Raw genomic sequence first — 16,850 nt, 5'->3', positions numbered from 1 at the left:
GAGACGCAAATATTAACCTTAGCATTCAATGTAGGTTTACTTTGTAGGGACTATAATGTATCTTCACACGGAAAGACGGCACTTGAAATTAATTTGCTTAATAAAATGTTGTTTTGATGAAAATGCATGACCTTAATATTTCTATTATGCAATAATATAGTCAATGTTATCGTCAATGCTAGAGTAACATACAAAAATGAAATATACAATATTGTAATGTGTGAAACTGCACAGTGTTAAATTAAGATTGGGCCTCTGTAATGAATCCGGCACTGTATTCATCTCTTTAACTCCTCATAAATGTAGTTTTCTGAGCTCATCTGTGTTGTTTGTATTTTAAGCATAAGATAGTAGATGACCTTGAGAGAGCCTAGCTGCATATTAAGGATTTAATAACTGTTAGGAAAGCAGAATTCGGTTATTTCAGACTCTCCAGCTTGCGTTGTTTTATATTCCAGCAAGCGATTCTCTGGAGGAAGTTTTCTTTGTTTAGAGGATAATTCATGCCAATCAAAAAAAGACAGAGAAACAGACATTCATATTCACATTCATTGTTAAGTTTGTAGGCTTTTGTATAATATAAAATGATGTGACATAACATGTTTAAATGTTAAAGCTGACTAATCTAAAACTAAAGAAGAGCATCTGGTGAATATTTTACATAGAGTAATAATACTGAACGGCTTGTAGAAATTTGAAAAATGTCATAAATGTATCATAAAAAATCATGTCAAATAGTGATACACATATAGATAAAATATAAATAGTTTAAGATATCTATCTATCTATCTATCCATCCATCCATCCATCCATCCATCCATCCATCATCTTATTATTACTAATTTCTCATCTGCATTTAACTCAATTTACATTTGTTTATCAGGCCTTTTTCCTAAAGCAACAAAAGAATCACAAGCAATTTATCACAAAGGTGCCAACAATATTAGCTTTTCTACAAAGTAGTACAAAGTAGTATAGAAGCTAGTTTAAGAAAAAAAAATGCTCATGATATAACCCCTTCATTAAATTATTTGAATTTCCAAAGCCAGTGAATTAAATGCAGCACTCCCAGACTTTCATTTTCAAATTTCAGCCCAGCATACAGTCAAAATTCCTCAATCTGGAAAAAAGAGGTGTTGAAATGCTGAGTGTGCATTAGAGAAAATCTGAAGTGTATGTGTACCGACAGGAGGACAGCGTGGTGTGTGACAGCAGCCAGTTGTCTGGACCGAGCAGCAGCAATAGGCTTCTATGAAGCGTTTAATAGATCTGGACAAATATCAGGTAGCCGGGTGTGAACTCTTAGCAGAGTGTGGGTTAACGGCTAAAAAAACACACACACACACACACACACACACACACACACACACACACACACACACACACACACACACACACACACACACACACACACACACACACACACACACACACACACACACACACACACACACACACACACACACACACACACACACGCTGGTGTATTACATTATGAGGACATTCCATAGGCGTAATGGTTTTTATACTGTACAAACTGTGCATTCTATCCGCCTACACTACCCCTACTCCTAAACCTACCCATCACAGAAAACATTCTGCATTTTTACATTTTTAATAGAACATTGTTTAGTATGTTTTTAAAGCTATTTTAATTATGAGGACATATGAAATGTCCTACCACTTACATAAACCATACCATAAACATTTACAACATAAATTGTAATACCAGTGTAATACCCATGTCATTATACAAATTTGTGTCCTCATAAATCACATAAACAAGCACACACACACACACACACACACACACACACACACACACACACACACACACACACACACACACACACACACACACACACACACACACACACACACACACACACACAATGGACCAGGGTGTAGCAGAACTATTATACATTTGGCTACTGGTCTCAGATGGTGCACCCAATGATCAAACGTCAGTTTACCAACAGTGTGATGCATATAGCACAGTAAAATGTGAAAAGCTGGCTGAAATTACTAGTCTAAACATAACTTGCTGGCTTGCACAATGAGTCAGTGAGCACACAATTTTCCAGTCCACCAGGAATTTTTGCTGTGTTTTCTATATAGCCTCTTCAAGCATCTTAGCTAGCATCCCTATAATGTGCTCTTTTAAATGTTAGGGCTGTCAGTTTGTTTCTCCAATTTAAGATTTTCTAGTGACTGGTCACATCTACATTTTTAAGATGGCCAAATTGAAATATCTTTGAATAAAATTGTATAAATTCACAGAAATTCAATTTGGCCAACTGAAAAATTTTGATGTGACCAGTTGTTAGAAAATTTTTAATTGGAGAGGCCGGACTTTTTTTTTTTTTACAGTGTTGGTTATTAGTTCAGACATAAGCCATGCAAATGAGCAGTCCAGGTGCACATATTTCATTGCTATCAATCACAACAAAGAGTGTGTGTGACTGACACTTAGAAAGCTGAATATTTTGCCTTGCGGCTTAAGTGTAGTCGAGTGACAACGCTTAGAAGCATCTCTAGTCAGTATGAGAATAGATCTCATACTCGCTCGTCTTACAAACTCACTATAACATGAGGTGACACTCAGTTTGATGCCCTTGAAGATGATTATGACTGACATTCACAGCAAATGAATGTGCAGGTTGATGTACAGTCTGTATTCTCTGTCAATGGAGCGTTAAACAGTTTTATGTGACTTTTACATCTGTCTAAAACCAAGGGCAGAAGATGATAGCATGCCATGTGCTCTAACAACACAAAAACAAAACAATTAATGTCAATGTCTGCTATGTCTGCCCCTTATAATCTCTTGAGACACATTTTGATATTTAGAACATTTTTGTTCTCAGAAACATGAGCCTAAAATCAAAAATGTCCTGGATGCTTTTGTGAATCTATCCCATAAGGGCGATATACAGTAGCAGAATTAAGGCCTTGGACTATCAATTTAGTTACCAAGATGGCAGCTGACTGAAGAAACTTGTCTTAAAAGGGACTTGGCAGTGCTTGGTCATTTGAGAACTACTGCTCTACTGCATTTAGACTACAAATGTGATTATAAAAATGTGTTACATAGAACAAGATTAAAATAAAAGACATAACAATGGTTTCTTGTAATATCAACGAAATGAATGAGGCATAATTCAGCCCATAAGAGAAACCAGCTCTCATGCCAACATAATAAGCAATTTGCTTTGCTCAGTGTTCACAGACACGCTGGAAGTCCCTCTATTACCTGGTTACCAGGAACCCCTGCGTACCGGCCCATATGGAGTCATTATAACACGCAGTCACAACACTCAAGCTAAAGTTTCACAACCACTCAAAAACCCAGTCGTTTCCTCTACCAAAACATTTGTCTCAACATTGTTACATTTCGCTTCATTTTTCATGCAAATAGTAATCTCAATGCTTATGAAATCTGAAGATCTGTATCTGGGATTGGACTTTTTCCAAGTTATGACATCATCACAGGCATGACTCAGACGCAACACTCCCCAAACGCCGGAGAACATCAGCTTCCATACAGCATCGTGCTGAGATATTAATGAGCTTATAGTTTAACTGATTATGTGAGTGCTAATCTGCTGTTTACAAACAGCAGCTGATGGGATTTTACAGGTGAGAAGCTAAACAAACTGGCGTGACATTGATTGTAAATTTTTTTTTTTTTATTATTCAAATGTTGCAATTGAAATTAAAGCAAAAGACAAATGTGATGTCCGCACACTGATATAACTGCTCCAATGTATTGCCAATAAATTGGAGCAGTTCTATCAGTGTGCGGATATCACATTTGTCTTTAGCTTTAGTTGTCTCCTTTTTCCTGCACCTGAGCCCTGTTTGGGTTTGAGGATTGTGCACACCTTTTTTGTATTTTTGCAATTGAAATAAAACCCACCTTTCGGGTTTATTCTAAAATAAAACCAAAAAATAATTCTAGAAAGCCAGGCCTGTTGAGTTTATATGACCTAATGAAGGAAAAGAAAATGTAAAGGCAGATGACTCACCCCTCTCGCAGGAGCGGGACCAGTAACCAGTGCCTGTGCAGTCGCAGATAAAGCGATTCCATCCTTCTTTGCACACGCCTTTGTTCTTGCACGGATAGCTGTCGCACTGCTTGACTGGCATCTTGTTGCAGGAAGGTTTGATGCTTGCACCATTCTGGGCCTCAGCAATTTGTCTGATGTCCTTACTGCGACCGTCAATGAACAGGTCCCGAATGCACCCCACATAGCCGTAGTTTAGCATGGCGGTCCATAGTTCGGTGGGAAGGATCAGGCCGGCACGGTTATCAGGGAGGCCGCCTAGGTACATGTCCCCCTCCAGGTCCAGGATCTCATTTTCTCCACTGGCGGTGAACGGAGTGCGGCGGCTGTTAACAGATATGGTGCCTGGAAATAAATCAAAAGAGAGACAAAGATTATATGAGCAATCGTTCAAAAATAAAATACACTCACACAGTTATCATTAGTGGTCCAAAAACATTTTATGGCTATTTTTTTAGCAGTTTAGGTGTGACCTCTAAAATGTCCCCAAAAGTAATTGAAATCTGACATTATTAACTAAAACTATCATCTTTGTTAACTGGAATTTGATAAAATATAAATATAAGATGAAAAACTTTAATATCAACTTTTTCTTTCAATTAATTTTTGCTTAAAGTTTTTTTTTTTTTAAGTTTAAAAGGTTAGTTCACCCAAAAATGACAATTCTGTCATCATTTACTCACCCTCATGTTGTTCCAAACCCGTAAGACTTTTTTTCATCTTCAGAACACAAACGAAGCAATTTTTAAAGAAATCTAAAAGAGATTTCTGCCCCTCCATTGACAGTCCACACAACTACCAATTTTGAGTAGTTCATATAGAGATTGTAAAACAAATCCACATGAATTGAGCGGTTTAGTCCACATTTTCTGAATAGACTGGATCAGTTTATATGATGATCAGATTTAATTTAGGCTTTTATTTACATATAAACATTCATCAACACATCAGATATGTTCAATGGAAGCTCAAGCATGCTTGCTTGACGTGCGAGAACCAATGAGGTTCATGAGTCAAGGCCCGTTCACACAAACAATGATAAGTATAAAAATAACGATAACTATATTAGCATCCACACCAGCGGATGGTATTGTTCTGTTTATTCTAAGCACATTCTTGTCTGTTGCTTTAAATGCTCAAGCTTGTTATAGCAGGATTGATTCTGATTGGCTGTCAATGTTTTTATCGCTCATCAGCTGGATAAAGTCATTCTGAAAGTGATTATATAGTTATATATGAACTATATAGTTTCTCTGTGCCATTATAGTTATAGCTGTGGTGTGGACTCTGCTATTCTTTGATTTTGAGAATGATTTTTAGAACCATATCTTAATTGTTATCGCCCTTGGTGTGAACTTTACACTTTATGCAGCACGTTTGAACTTCTGCAAGAACCAATGAGGTTTGTATGGTTGAGCTTCTGTTTGTTTTTGTTGATCAATGTGAATGATGGGGTGAATTCAAGGTGATTGGGACACTTTTTGCCATTGAGGTGACTTGGAAAAAGTGTCCCAATCACCCTGAATTCACCCTACTAAATTCAAAAAGCCTACATTCAATCTGTTCATCATATAAAGCAATTATGTCTTGTCAGAAAATTTGGACTAAACCACTCTTTATGAACTTTTTGAAGTGAAAAAGTGGTAGTTGCGTGGACTGTCAATGGAGGGACCGAAATCTCTCAGATTTAATAAAAAATATCTTCATCTGTGTTCCGAAGATGAATGAAAGTCTTACGGGTTTGGAACAATATGAGGGTGAGGATGAGTGTTTTTTAAAAACTTTTTTGGGTGAACTAAGCCTTTAAGTACTAAAATTACTCAAACTAAAACAAAAATAACTTAAAAACTCAATAAAAATATTTACAACAAAATATTTATTCTTTTTTAAATAAATCTTCCGTATACTCTGTACTGCAGTGAATCTAATATTGTTGTACATTAATGATAAATTGCTTGTGATTTTTCTCACTTGTTACTTAACAAAAATAAAATAAACAAATGTCAGACTAAAATTAAAATTAAAACTAAAATTATTTAAAAAAAAGTTCAAAATATGAATAAATACAATAAATTATATACATGAAACAAAAATAAAACCGGTTGTGGGACATCTTTAATGTTAAAAATGGTTTATAAAATGTTATATATTTTATGTTTGTTTGTTTTTTTAATTAAAGGTGATGTTAAAATACTTTTTTTTTAATGTGGAGAGACTGTAAACTAAATGACTGTACTGCGTAATCCAGCAAGGTTCGGACTCGCAGACAGTCTGCCCTGTATCTCTCCTGTGCACAAGAGATAAAGAGATAAAGATAGGGATGGAATGACCATCCATAGACTATGAGATAGAGGGAGTGGGGGCGATACGAGAGGATTCTTTTCTATTTATGACCTCATTGGGAGTGTGTGAATCTTGTAAAGCGGTGTCTCTTATGCAGACACGCAGATGTAAACAATGCATCCCATGTGGGGAACCAGAGATCAATGGGAATAATCTCTTCAGAACTGACACTGGTCCAGTCACCCACATGGCTCTGTCTAAAACCCTGCATTATTGATATCCTACAAGACCTCCCAAGGGCCCTGTGCTATGAAGTGATATGGAGTAGTCTTCGATCGATTCAGAAACAGAGTGCCAGCGATTCAAGGGCAATGTAAGAAAGAAAGAGGTGAATGAGGATACAGAGAAAGATAGAGGGGATAAAACCTAATAGAAAGTTGTCAAAGTAGATGTGAAATGAAAATGTCAGCTTGCTTTGGACTAAATGTGTCCATTATTAGTGACTAACCACTGTGCTTTTTGTTTAAAGCTGTTATCTTCGGGCTGCAGAGCTTAACGCCTTTGGAAAACACATGAGCAATTACAGTATCCAACCGATTTAATAATGAAGCAAAGTGGGAGTTCTTCATGAGCTTAAAGTAAAAAATTGGTTTTAAAAATATGACACAATTTATCACAATGTCTTTATTTCTAAGAGCATATTACCCACATAGAAAAGGGAAATATGGATATTTCTCTTGAATCTCACTTATAATGTTAGTCAATGTTAGTCATTTCTGTCGCAATTTAGAAGTACACCCTCTCTGACCTTTAGGCCTAACCTGTTAATATTGGCGGCAAAAATTGTATGTGAAACATGCTGAGAATTCAATTTGTAATCCGGTAACCTCTTTGCATGTGAAACAAGTTGCTAAATAAATAATAATCAATTATTATTACAGATTAAATAATACATAAATAATGATAATACTTATTATTTTAAAAATATATGTATCAAAATAGTTCTTATTTACATTGAATTACTTTTTTACCCTGAACAACGAATGAGAAAAATCACATTTATCAAAAAAGGGCCAACAATATTAACTTAACTGCAATAGAGAGTAGTGCAGAAACAAACAATCAAATAAATAAATGTATATGCACTGGATTCAGATCATTTATTAAATGCGTTAAGCATGGAATAAAGAACACTTAAGTGTGTGTGTGAGTGTATTTGTCTGAGTGTCCACACACTGACCTGATCTTCCATCTCGCTGGATGTCCACATGGTACCAGGCCCCGTCGTTCACCTTGTTCTGTGTGGCTTTCACTTTGATAGTCCCAGAGCCCATGTCCAGCAGCAGGTACAGACTTCCATCCAGAAGCTCCACGGCAAAAAAGTCCACTTTTGTGTTCTTTTGGCTACGGGCGTCCTTTCTTTCCTGTGGCTTCCCGTGGGTGAAGAGAATAAGGCCGTTTGGTTCAGTGGTACGGAAGTCAAAGGAGATGGAGCCCATGCGTTTGGTGTTCCACTTGGGTAGGCTGATATAGGCCTCGGGCGTCTCAAACGAGATGGGGTCCAGGGTGGCCACGTTCTCACACCTGAACACCACATCTCCCTGGATCTTCATTTTGGGGTCCACAATACGGGCGAGCCGGGAGAGTTCCAGCCTGATGTCATTGTTTTTGTAAACAACCTGTGCGGATGTAAGCAAATAATCAGTGAATGATGATGATATATGAGATATCTTTATCTGGTTTTAGAAGATAATGAACATGAATATGCAATTTTTTTATGCTGGATGCTAAATAGAGACACCAGCAAAGGTGACTTTATTCAAATATGACCAGTGATAATACCAATAGGCCAGGCCACTGCCTGCAAATGACTGTCTCTCAATGGTAATTGACTCAGGCTGCGTTGGCACAAGCATGTGGGTCTGGTTTCCTTGATAACTATGGTAATGGGTTGACAAAGCCGCAATGGCACTTTCTGCCACAAAAGCTCTAAAATAAGTCCTGCCCCCTGCCTGCTGCTCAAATCTGACATCGTGCTCTGGGTCCTAGTGCCTGTCAGTTGAAGGTAATACATCAGTTATGTGCTCTTAGCATGTGCATTAGAGCTTTATATGTGGTAAAGGGCCATCTGGGATATTTTTTGCAAATTTTTGTGCCTCGCTAATTTGGCACAGGCTGACCAAACACTAAATTTAATACAGATTAAACCAGCATAGAGCATATTGAACCTGCAAACACCGCAGAGATTCGCCGGAGTGTGAAATTGCCCTTTTAAGCTAATTTATCCTGGAGAAGGAGATCTTTTTATAAATATATATATATTTTTAGAACATCACGCTGTTTGTGAGAGCAAGCTATCATCACAAACGCTCTAGCCCTGATATTTAATCCTGGATGTTGTGGGGTGAAACTCTAACATTCATTCAGGAGCAGGAAAGACAGAGTGGAATGGAAGGATTCTGTTCTGTTCCCGAAGAAAAGTTACTGCGATTTCAAGGCTTTTCTCTTCTGGTGTGTTTCTTATCTGATAGATCATAAATATCTTTCTCCCTGAGGGGGATCCATTTCTCAGACAAAGCCATACGTTGGCTCCTCACATCTCATACAAACATCGTCACTTTTCTCCACAAGACTTAAACTGCTAGCTGAGGTCTCTTATTGTTCTTTCAAAAACAGTATTTCCTCTCAGAAAACCATCATGGCGCTGACAGATAGATTGACATACCAGGCTCTGTTAAAACTTTCACATCATGAAGGTAAAATTACTTCACCTGCAGAATCAGAGATATTTCAAGCACTTATTGGTCTAGAATCTGGATAATATACAGAAGTCCATGTCTCAAATATTGGCATGATGGTACAACATGTGTTTTCTTAAAATAGACTATAGTATATCAACCATAATTATTGAAACACACACAAACACATTCTTTAAATATATACATTATCATTCATTAATCGCACCTAAAATTGAAGTTTTATTATATTTTTATATTGTAATAATGTAATGTAATCTCCCAAATAATGTAGAAACAACATACAGACGGTATATTTTTTATATTTGTTTAATGGCATCTTTTTACTAAGCACTATGAATGAAGGCCAGTATCACCGATACCAGTACTAACACTGATGTCTCAATTACATTTTTTTCTCCTCAATTTTAACCATTAATTATAGCCATTCAATTATACAGTATAATTGAAAGCTACCAATTTTAACATATGATATATACCCCCAGTTTCACAGACAAGGCCTAAACCTAGTCCCAGACTAAAATACATGTTTGAGCTGTTTTAACTTAAAGCAACTTGCACTGACATAATATCTTAATATGTCAGTGGCATTGTTTTGTCTGAAGATGCATGCACACCAGTAATGTTTTTTTTTTTTTCTAAGGCACTTTTATAAAAGATACTTAAATGCCCTAATTGAACTAAGACCTAATCCTGGCTTAATCTAAGCCCTGTCTGTGAAACTATGCAATAACAATTTATAATTTAAGTGAACTTGTAATAAATGTCACATTTAGCTGTGATTTTAATATATTAGGGCTCAACACTAAGGTTTTTTCCTACTGGTCCAGGTGGGCCGATTCAGATATTTCTACCCGTTGTCGTTGTTTTTGACCTATGTAACCTTGCAAACAGTGCTTTAAGATTTTCAGGTATAGGTCTAAAAGGAAATTATACAGAAATTAAATAATCAAACTGTACAGTCTTCACTGCATATAAATTATAAATTGAATATAGATTAATCCTTATTAAAGTTACAAAAGTTATTCAGTCAAGTGAGTGATTTTCTCTTTGCCTTTTGTTTTTTGATTAACATTAATGACACAGACAGCCACAGTTTTATTAGGCTGCTGTCACTTTTGACCTGGATCTGACACACATCCAACTTCATACATCCCACACAACTCTTTACATTCATTTAACACATTTTAACTCATTTAAGACTGTGCTTTCGAGGATATTTGGCAAAAATAAATGTTGATAATTTTTTGTTTTTGTCTATTCAAGCGGGAAAGAGAACTCAATGCAACGCTGGCGCACTGTCTGAAGTGGCATTCTGAGTGCACGCTCTGTTTGTTTGTTCACAGAAAGCCGCTTCACAGACAGCGTGCCAGAACACATTTTTGTTCTTTTTTGCGTCTTGACATGCTAGAATGGATCATAGCATGATTATATACTGTAGTGCAGCCAAAGGATGACAGAATGTTGTTTTTTAAAAAACGGAAAAAACTTAAACGGAAAAAAAAATTTATCACAAAATTAACGTGTTAATTTTTACACTATTAATGAATCAGTGTTCCACTTGGTGTATATACTGTGTGTGTGTGTGTTTGTGTGTGTGTGTGTGTGTGCACCAAGTAGAACACGTGTTCATTGGAATTCATTGAACCATCAGATAATCTCTGAATAAAAAGAGAAGATTCTGGGAATGGAGAATGAGAAAGAGAGAAAGACTGTATGCTCAACGTAGAATCCTTGCATGCATAACATAGGCCCACATTTGACCTTGAGGATTTCAACATGACTGAAAACTGCCAGACACTGATTAGACAATGATTGTTGTTATTTGTAGCATTATCATTTCTATTTATCCTGTCTGATGCATTTTTTTATCACCTAAATCAAGTTTCATCTTGCAAATTGCCCACAACACCAGGGGAAGCCATGGTCTCTGACACAAATTGATACTCTGCAATTCATTTTGATGCGTTCAGGCGGCCCATAAAATGTCAGCCAGTTAATTCAGCTGATGAGCCGCTTATAGATGTAAAAAATCTGCACCCTTCCCAGAGTCTTGATTCTGTAACCTATCACAAATCATATTTCAGTTGTCCAAACCATTAAACTTCTTTGTGGAAATATTCTTTAATTGCATTAATTGACTTTTGGAGCATGGTGCAAACCATAGAAGAAAAGCAAAAAACGTCACTCATGCAAAATAAGCATTTCAAACAAATATTTTTGTTCCCCTGGGAGAACAGAAGGGTTACTAGAATAGTGTCCATACAAATCTGACATTTGAATATAATGCCAGGCCTTTATCTAACAACACCTGCTATGTAGTTTGCAGGGAAGGCAAGCAGGTGTAACTGAGACTTCATCTATAGATAGACATGAGAAGACTCACACTAAGGATCTGTCTATCTCAGTTTTATGGATTCGGCCACGAGGGAACGTAAGGATTGACTGGTTCCAGACACAGAAAGACATTCGTTTGAGTGTGTGGATGGACTAAAAATTTCATCAGGTTGTTATCTTGCCTTGCAGACTGGCAAGTTTCCAAATAAACTGGAAAAAGAGAAACAAAAAATGGATAGATAGAAGGATCTATATTATGTAAGTCCTTGCTGTACAGCTAAGCTATTAACAACCAGAGAAGCAATATGTTCTTGCTAAAGCTACTGATAAAAAAGTTTGATAAAAACCCATGGCATTATAAACGTTAGTCAGAGTAGAGATTTTAATTTGTGTAGGCCAACTTTTAAGGCAGCATAGCACACTTTATGTCTAAGACAATCCTATAATACACTACACCAAGCTTCATAAAAAAAAACCACACGATTATAAATGTAGTTATATTTTATTCAATACTGAAACGCACTGATACAATTATTATTTTAAAGGTGCAGTATGTAATATTGACAGCTAATGGTTGAAATGGGTACTGCCGTCCAAATTCTAAATATTAGAGAGGGTTACCCACCATCCCCCCCACCCCCATCAATTGGAGTCAATTGGAAGAGCATTATCTGTGTGACGTAGAGAGATGTCTCCTTTGTAGAGAAATCTAAATTGGTGACTTGTGAAGATGAGATTCTGCCTAAGCAGACAGTAGGCAGCACGTGAACGTACGAAGTTCTGTGAATTTACAAGCTAAGTGCAGTCCATTCAATATATTATGAATGGATATATTATATTATATTATTATCATGTATTATTATGTGGTGTCAATTCTCCTAATGAAATATTGAAAATATGTCTTTCCACAAAACTCCACAAAAAAAAAGTCTGGGTTGTGAAAGACAGTACATCAAATCAAAAGTGGTCTACTCTCACTAATAGGGATGTAACGATACATCGTATATCGAGATATCGCGATTGTAAAAATACAACGATATATATCGTTGATGTAAACAATATAATTTGCGATATACAGTTAGTTTTATTCAAGGCTTAGCTTATTGTATTTATAAGGTATAATTTCCTCAAAAATGTAAATTCTGCCATCATGTACTTACCCTCATGTCGTTTCAAACCTATTCGATTTGAAAGAATTAAGATATTTTTCAAGAAACAACGACTTCTGTACCTCCGTTTAAAGTCCATTCCTCTCAAACTTAAAAGATCCAAAAAATGTCATAATGGCATCGTAAAAATAAAATAATCCAAATCCAAGTCTTCTGAAGAGACGCGATGGCTTCATACGATGAACAGATTTACAATGACGCGCATAGAAAACAAGGACATTCAAATGTGACGTGACGCGCGGAAACAACATGAGATTGAGTAAATGCAGAACTAACCATTTACAGTTTGGGAATAGTCATTTTGACACACTTTCTTGCGATTAGAACTGTGACTGATTGCATTGATCATCTGAAGCGCACGTGCTGCCGGAATGACACTCTCAAAGTGGAAGCATAATATAAAGCGGCACTCCTTATAGTGAAAGCGCAAACATCATTTAAATCACCAGATAACATTTAGTTTTAGTAGTATGATTATTCAAAGCGTTTTAGATGGTTTATTCTTATATGTACATTATATATTACATTATAATAGTAGGAGAGGTGGAACATAGCGAGCACCAGGAGAGTGTGTGTGGGTGTGTGCGCGCGGCGTGAGAAAAAAAAAAGTTTACAGTTTCAGTGACATTAGTACATTAAACTACTATATATAACATTTTTTCTAAATAATAAAAAAAAAACAATAAAAAACATCTCTTCTTTATTTTGACTTAAAATATCGTATCGTGGGTTTAGTATCGTGATAGTATCGTATCGTGACACAGTATGAGTGTATCGTTACATCCCTACTCACTAACTGTAATGAGTATGAGCTAAGTAAAGGAGCATCTGGTTTGGTTCTATTGCTCTACTCCATGCTGTTGAGCTGAGAACTGGAAGAGCAGCTATGCACATTCTCAGGGTCCTCCTCGTGCCCACGGCCTCCTCACAGCCTGTGCTGGGCCTGTAGTGACATCCGCATTCATCATCCACAGCTGTCTGCTTCTACTATAAATCTCTGCCTACAGTGCCTACCCACCACTCTCAAGGAATTAATAGCCCCCAGGTCAAACTAGGGAGAACACTTGGAAATCGGTATTGATTATGCACTAGTCAAGCATGCCAGGTGGCCCTTTGTGGATGTTTTGCATGGGAGCTCGGGGCAATGAGGTGCAGAAAGGTCTAGATGGCCTAGTTGGACATGGTCAGGCAAACAGGTCAAGACTCGCTCAGCCACACATTTGACTATCAGTGTAATAACATCTGGTCTGGTTTGCAGCCAAGACTCATAACTAAACACACAGTGTTTAATTTTCGTCAATTACATTTTTTCACAGACGAAAATGAGAAGATAAAAAACAGTTTTGAATGACAAAAACTATAATGAAAATCTATCAATATTTTGGTCAACAAATAAAAATGAGACAAAAATGTTAGGGAAGGACAATTTGGGACAAGAGCCAGTGTGTGAATGCGCACATTTAAATTGTAACGTGCTGATCTACCCGGCGGGACACAAGTTGGCATACATTTGCTGTATGTCTCATAAAACGTTTAAAAATGTAAACGTGTGGGAGAAGGAGAAGAGGATTTATACTGAATTGAGCTCTCTTCCCCATCTTTTCACACTTGAACGGACAAATATACACAACATTATGTCAGAATGTCCGTTTTGGCAAGTGTTTTACCTAAACACAATTGTCTTAAAAGGTCCCATGGCATGACATTTTCATTATATGAGGTTTTTCAACATTAATATGAGTTCCCCTAGCCTGAATATTGTCCCCAAGTGGCAAGAAATTTTGATCGGTGTAAACCGAGTTCTGGCTGTCTTTCTCTGCCTTTGAGAAAATGACAGCCCAGACGAACTGATCTGGAATTTTCCTGTTATGACGTCATAACAGGAACGGTTACCTCCCTTTCCTCCACCCAGAGAATTTGACACGCCCATGCAGCGCTATATTTGTCCTCGAGAGATCATGGCTTGTGAACGAGTGAATGCTGGCAGTTTCTCAGTGTTTGGATGTACAAATGACAGAAGTCTTTTTCAGTTCCTTCTGATCTGTGATCAGTGATTTCTGATGTGTAGCTAATTATTCAAGTTCACACAGAACTTTATTATTCGTGCTGCGGTTTCTCTCTCTCTCCCGACCGAACGTGTTTTCTATCTTGTGAGTCAGTGTTTTTATACGCCCTCGTCGCGTCTATCTGTTCTAAAATTTGCATACAGTCGTGAGTTTCTGATCAACATCGGCAGAGAAATATCTTTAGAGATAAACCTCACGCATGCCGAAGCTCGGGCTGCACTGGCCGGTCGGCCTTCAAAATCACCAACCCCCAGTACTGCATCTGGCCCACAGCGGAGGCGCCTTACGTGGCGTGAGATTTAGCAGAAGGGGGGTAAGCGTGGGGGTCTCAGGGCTAGATTACTGAGATTAAGATTAATTCGATTACTGCTGTTGTATCTTTGTTTGCGCTGTGTACTCATTGCGCGTCACTGACGCTTTTCATATGATAGGAAAATATATTATAATCAACACTATAAAAATAATGCTATAATCAACACTTACTCGTAACTCGTTCATCTTGACAGCTGTAATGGTACATTACATGTTACAAAGGTGGCAGAATAAGGAGGAAGACGGACTCGTCTTCGTGGCGTGACTGGGACTCTAGTTTTTTCAGAACTCTCAGATACAAACACAATAAACTTGTGCTTACAGCGCTCTCACAACTCAGTACAATATAACTTTGTTTGTTAGCAATCGCTCCGTCTCTGGTCTGTGATGTCCGGTGAACCAGTTTTTTTTAGTGAACCGGTCGAACCAGTTCACCAAATCGGACTGAATCGTTCTAAACTGTTCGCGTCTCGAGTTAGCGCTGATCCATAATATAATAAAGTTACTAACTTTCTGACATGAGTGACAGACAGCCCCTCCAACTAGAAATAAACGAATAACCTGAAGTATATGCTAGTAACTACAACAGTTCACTGAACTGAGACTTTCTAAGAGAACTGATGAAAAGTGAACTCAGGTCCATCCGTCTCTCTGGCAGCAGCTCGTGCCTGCTCGTAGAACTCGTTAAACCACGCCCCCTCCGCTACAAGATCTGATACTCATTTCAAATGCAAAGATGTCAGCCAATCACAACAGTGGGTGTTTTTACTGATGTCTAACAGCAGACACGCCCCTTGAAACAGGGCATTCAGCCACAGGGCAAAACATCAATATAGAAAAAATGCCTTTTATTTCTAAATTATGACATTTTATCATGTAAAAATCATACTAACAATATAAGTACACCTCAGGAAACATTATAAAATAATAGAAAAATGCCATGCCATGGGACCTTTAAGTGAATGTAAACAGTTGGGCATTGGACCTGTGCATTCGGACATAATTAATATATCATTAATTAAAAAGAACACCATGTTCTTGTTTCTTTATGTAAAGTGGCTTTATCTAAAGATATATGTCACAGCATACATGTATGTATTGCATATTCATACATTAATATCATTAACAGGTTAATAGACATTTTCTCCAGGAATATGTAATACGTTTGGAAATTTTAGAGAAACGCTTAATTGATGCATTAAAATTTAGTCAATAGTCAATCATTTTATATCCCTTAAAACTCATCTTTGATCACCGAAATTACAACAAAAAAAATGTCTTCATGTCCTCACTCTCAGAATGTAAATGCGCTCGGCTCGGCCTCGGGACATTCATAACCGGAGCGATGCAGAGCAAAGTGAGTGTTTCAACTTTTCAATGAATTCCTATGAAAGTTTAGCTTTCCATATGCAATCAGAAAATGCGGCAGACTGGACACGCGCTGAGAATGACTGTCGCGCTTATCTCAGCTCTGCTCAGATCTTACTTCGTCTCGTGCTGAATAAAAATCGGACTCCTGCTGCGTTTGTCCTTTGACTTTCGTTCGGCTCACTCACACTTTATTGAAAATACACGTTCAGTTTTTAATTGTAGTGTTTATTCTCTAACTGAATTTAATTATTGTATTATTATGAAGATCAAAACGACATTGGGGGCGGTGTAGGGAGTGGCCTCGTAGGGCAGCGAAGCAAGTGCATTCTGGGAGTTGTTGTCTTTCATCCACATGAGACAAATTTTTTTTTTCAGTTTTTTCCTCAGTCTAGAAGGCACCAAATTCAAAAATAAGTTCACATTTCTACTACATAAATGACACAGTTTAAATACACATTCATCTTCCAAGCACTGAAGTGCCCCTTTAAA

The 16,850-nt window shown here is 37.3% G+C and overlaps 1 protein-coding gene across 2 annotated transcripts in view; it reads right to left on the bottom strand.

Moving 5' to 3' along the window:
• The window catches only part of nrxn3a (neurexin 3a), a 353,303-nt gene that overhangs the window by 259,469 nt on the left and 76,984 nt on the right, over positions 1-16,850 (bottom strand). For both annotated transcript variants that reach the window (XM_079833565.1, XM_079833566.1), the window contains 2 exons: positions 7,591-8,029; positions 4,029-4,412 (listed from right to left, as the gene is read on the bottom strand). In XM_079833565.1, the coding sequence (XP_079689691.1) occupies positions 4,029-4,412; positions 7,591-8,029 (823 nt within the window). The remainder of the gene's footprint in view (positions 1-4,028; positions 4,413-7,590; positions 8,030-16,850) is intronic.

Source organism: Gobio gobio (genome assembly GCF_949357685.1).
Source record: "Gobio gobio genome assembly, chromosome: 13".
Classification (NCBI taxonomy): domain Eukaryota; kingdom Metazoa; phylum Chordata; class Actinopteri; order Cypriniformes; family Gobionidae; genus Gobio; species Gobio gobio.
This window is presented reverse-complemented; position numbering and strand designations above follow the sequence as displayed.